Below are 4,408 nucleotides of genomic sequence, written 5' to 3' on the forward strand. Positions count from 1 at the left end.
CCGTGCTTCATCATGATGCTGCCACCACCGTGCTTCATCATGACGCTGCCACCGCCGTGCTTCACGTCATGATCTTTATTATTTGATTATCAATACACAAACTTTTCCACTTCAAAGTAAAACTCCAGGAATTCAGGGCATCTGTCCCTAAGAGGTAAACATCAGCATCACTACAGGATTTAAAGAATCCTTTTCTCTGTATTTTAAGTTGTATCCATTCTTTAAACTCATGTTTCCGGTTTCCTGTTCCTGTCTGCGATGTAAACCTGTTCAGGTACAGCAGCAGTTGTCTTTGTGGGTTCCACTGGTCCATGGAGGACGTAACGGGCCGGTCCTTGTGTTCCTTCCTTCACATTCAGACACAGGAAGGCATGTCGTGGTGCTTTTTCATTATCAGTCCACCGTTAGGAGACACAGACCTCCTTCTCTTTTCTTACTCTCTTCAGTGCGTGGCTGTTTTTCTGCTGCTTCCTCTCCGTCCTTGTGTTCCTCGTCGTCCTCTTTACCTGCAGCGTGGACGCAGTGAGACCAGGCGTTTCCTGTGTAGGTGCTGCATCGCTGCAGAGCTCTCCTGTTTCTGTTTCACCGTTCTGCTGGTTTGCTCTGTCTTTATGACCCTGCTTCCCTCCGTATGCCCTCCTTCTGTTTGCTGCTGCAGCTCCCTGTTCTACTGTATATGGTCATGGAGGCTCAGCTGAAGGTGATTTAGCTGCTGCACTCTGTTTGACTTCTGCGTGAACGTTGCACAACCCACAAAACATGCACTCAGGAGCTTTTTTATGCTCTAACTGTGTCTGAATTTAATCATGTTCAAACTGCACTGAGTTAGAAAAACACAAAATACTGATTCTGACGGTCGTTTTCAATCCGGCCTGAAACTTATTTTAAATCACAGGAACTTAACTTTGATGTGTTTAATGAGCTGAAGCATCATCATCACATCAGCTGTAAGAATGATGTTTGGATCAGCGCAGCGAGGTCCGACGCCGGGGCTCTGGTTCTGCTCAGCGTGAAGGCGTCGGCGGGGCGACACTGAGCATGTGCAGAGCTGCTGCTGCAACATGGAGCTTCTGTTGGAGCCAATGAGACGTCAGAGTTCCTCTCAGTGTTTCAGAACAGACCAAGTCCAACCGAACACCTCTGCTCCTGACAGCCGGAAGGAAAACAAGGATAAACAAACAAACAAACAAACGATCCCACTAGACCGGTTCTGTGAACTCATCCATGTGGTTCTGTCCTGGCTGGATCCTGCTGCATTGATCTGCTCTCAGGTGGACTTTGGATGAAGCTGCAGAGCTGTGATTGGACGACGGCTCCACTCGTAGACCAACATGGCGGCTCGTTTGGAAGCTTTCTCTCAGCACGTGTTTCTAAAAGCGTATGAGGGGAGAAAGAAGCGGCTTCGTTTCAGACTGACGATGAATGAGTTGGTTGGTTCCAGAGCTGCAGGCTGATCAGGAGACGCTGCGTCTCTTCTGCTGCCAGGACGAGCTAACGTCCTCCAAAACATACGTGTCTGTCTCTAAGTGCAGCCCTGTGATAGACTGGTTACCTGTCCAGGTGAACCTGCCTTCACCCTGAGTCAGCTGGGATAGGCTCCGCCCCCCATGACCCTAGTGAGGATTAAGGTGTAGAGATGATGGATGGATTTGGTTGATTCTCCAGCAGACCGACACATCACACGTGATGTGTTTAAAGACTGTCGGAAAGTTGAACATCTGACGAGTCTTCCTGGTGTCTGATGATCGGTGGAGCAGGTCCAGGTCTCCTCTGTGCTCTGAGCCTCTGTGGGCAGAGTCCAGGTTGAATCTGATTCAAGCGACTTATTTCTGACACGTTTGTAGAAGCAACTGATTTCAACAAACATCAGTGTTTTAAACTCAGGTTTGCTGAATGTTCCTGCGTCAGAAAGCTGAAGTTGTTTTCAGGTTTGGTAGCAGGACAGACGCTGTGGTCGTGGTGATTTGTCTGATCCGTGGTTTTAACGGTTAAACCTTCACGTTGTCATGTTGAACTGAGACTCGGAGGCCGTCAGGATCCTTCCTGCTCGGTTCCCTCCTGATGCTGCTTCTTCGCTGCGTCACGCGTGACGTCTGCGCTGTCAGCCGGTCACATGTTGCGTGTTTGAGGAGGATTTGTCGAGGCAGCTTCCTCCGTGTCGGACAAATCCGCTGCAGGTTCAGCGTGGCTCGGCTCCGTCTCGCTGCGTGACTCAGGCGGCTCGGATTTACTCTGAATCTTCACTTCTTGAATATTTATTGGCCTGAGTCACGCTGCAGGCTGAGAAACCTGCGACTGTCTGCAGCTGAACATTCATACACGAAGGCTCATTAAATAGACCCGATGTGAAGATGAAGGAACACGACACCAGAGGAACCGTCCAGGCCAGGGATCTCCAGCTCTGGTCCTCCTGAGCTCCTGTCCTGCAGGTTCTAGACGGTTCCAACACACTTGACTCACGTGAATGGATCTCCAGCAGCTTGTTGTCAAGTTCTACACACGTCTGTTCGTGATCCATTCATGTGAGTCAGGTGTGTTGGAACCATCTAGAACCTGCAGGACAGGAGCTCAGGAGGACCAGAGCTGGAGATCCCTGGTCCAGAGGAACCGACCCTGTATCTGGTCTGAACGTGTCTCCGTGTTTCTTCTCCTCACACTGAACGGTCTGCTCCAGGATTTAGTCTGAGCCCACGTGGTCCAGGTTATTTCCTGGTTTATTATCCTGTTCATGTCCTTGTCAGTATTATGGGATGTATCGCCGTGAGAACAGTCAGACTGTTGAGCTGCACTTTAAACCAGAAACGCTGTTTTTAAACCAATGTTTTCTGTTATTTTACAGATTTTATTGTTTTTGGTAAATTTCTGATAATATTCATGCGCGATGATTCATTTGTTCTTCTACAACATTCGACCATAAAATACTAAATCTAAATAATATCTGCGGTGATGTGAAAGAAAAATGGATGTTAGGGATTGAAAATCATTTTTCTGTTTTTATTTTACAGATATTCTTGTATTAATGTATTTATTACATGTTAACTTGGAAAAAGAAAAAAGGGACAAAACTGTAAATGTCCACATTAAAGATCTGTATTTTTGCTGAAGCATTCATTATGTGACAGCCTGTAACTGTAAAATCACACGATTTTAAGTCATTTTAAACGTATTTTAAAGGAATTTTTAGAACTGAAAACCTGTGAATATATTTTTAAAATATTATTTCAGTTTTATTTCTGTCATTTGTTTAATTCCAGAATAATATCTAACAAAAAACAACAAATCACAGAAATAAAGTCTGAATTTAATTAAAAGCTAAGTTAATTAAAAAGTGATAAATATTGTCACTAATCAGTATTTTTATAAACGTGTTTTTGTTCTTTTACTGTGTTTGACTGAAAAATGGCTTTTTTCTGTTTTTAAATCGGTGTTCATGTGACCGACGCTGAACATGTGATGAAGCAGGTTTTGTTTTTAACAGTTTCTTCCTCTAACCGTGTGGCAGCTCGCCGTCAGACTGTCGTGGTTTCTTTCCAGGATCGTGGTGACGGTTCTGTAGCTGCAGAACCTCAGACGCCGGTCCTGGACCCGGAGAGTAAATCTGTTTTCTCTGTTTGTCTGCAGGCGATATCACTCAGAAGGGTTATGAGAAGAAGCGGTCCAAGCTGATCGGAGCTTATTTCCCTCAAACAGCAGGTAAAGCTTCACGCGTGTCATCAGAGCAGCTTCTGGACACGACGTCGCCACAAACACACCGAACAGGAAAAGTGTTCCAAAGAGGAAAAATGCAAAAGATTCATCACAAAAATGCCAAAACGTGGCTTCAGCTGCAGTCAGGAGTAAAGACGAAGGTTCAAACCATGAAAACTCAAAACATCTGTGAAGTACTGATGAAAAAAAACAAATATATAAATAATAATGAATGACGTCGTGATGTTTACTGTGGATCAGCTGGTTTTTATTACAGTCAACAGAAAAGCTGAACAATCATTTATTTTAAATCCAGTTTAAATCGTGTCATTTTACAGTCAGATGCTGTAAACGTAGACTTCATGACGTTATTTATAGTTTCAATCTGTTGTGACGTAAATTAATTTATTATCTGTAATTTAAAAATGATTTAATCACTAATGCAGCAAATATTTATGGAACAACATTTCTGCTGATTCAAACATGAACTTCAGAGTCAAACGAGCTCAAAGAACAAATCATTCATTTAAGTTTTTATTTCATCATTCAGTTCAAACAAAACAATTAAACACAAACGTTCCTGAATGAAAGGAAAGAACCGACCAGAAAACGAACCGTTGCTGCTTTCAGGATGTTTGTGACAGTTTACGCGTCAATTAGAACTTTTTTCTTTGATTATCATCATTTATGTAATTTTTATGTAGAACAGCAACAAATTGTT

The 4,408-nt window shown here is 43.7% G+C and overlaps 1 protein-coding gene across 1 annotated transcript in view; it reads left to right on the forward strand.

Moving 5' to 3' along the window:
• Window positions 1–4,408, forward strand: part of LOC103369200 (disco-interacting protein 2 homolog C-like) — a 123,664-nt gene that overhangs the window by 71,682 nt on the left and 47,574 nt on the right. Inside the window, exon 2 of the mRNA XM_008297854.1 lies at window positions 3,622–3,693. Coding sequence (XP_008296076.1) covers window positions 3,622–3,693 — 72 coding nt within the window. The remainder of the gene's footprint in view (window positions 1–3,621; window positions 3,694–4,408) is intronic.

Source organism: Stegastes partitus, unplaced genomic scaffold (genome assembly GCF_000690725.1).
Source record: "Stegastes partitus isolate 25-593 unplaced genomic scaffold, Stegastes_partitus-1.0.2 Scaffold1253, whole genome shotgun sequence".
Taxonomy (NCBI): Eukaryota; Metazoa; Chordata; class Actinopteri; family Pomacentridae; genus Stegastes; species Stegastes partitus.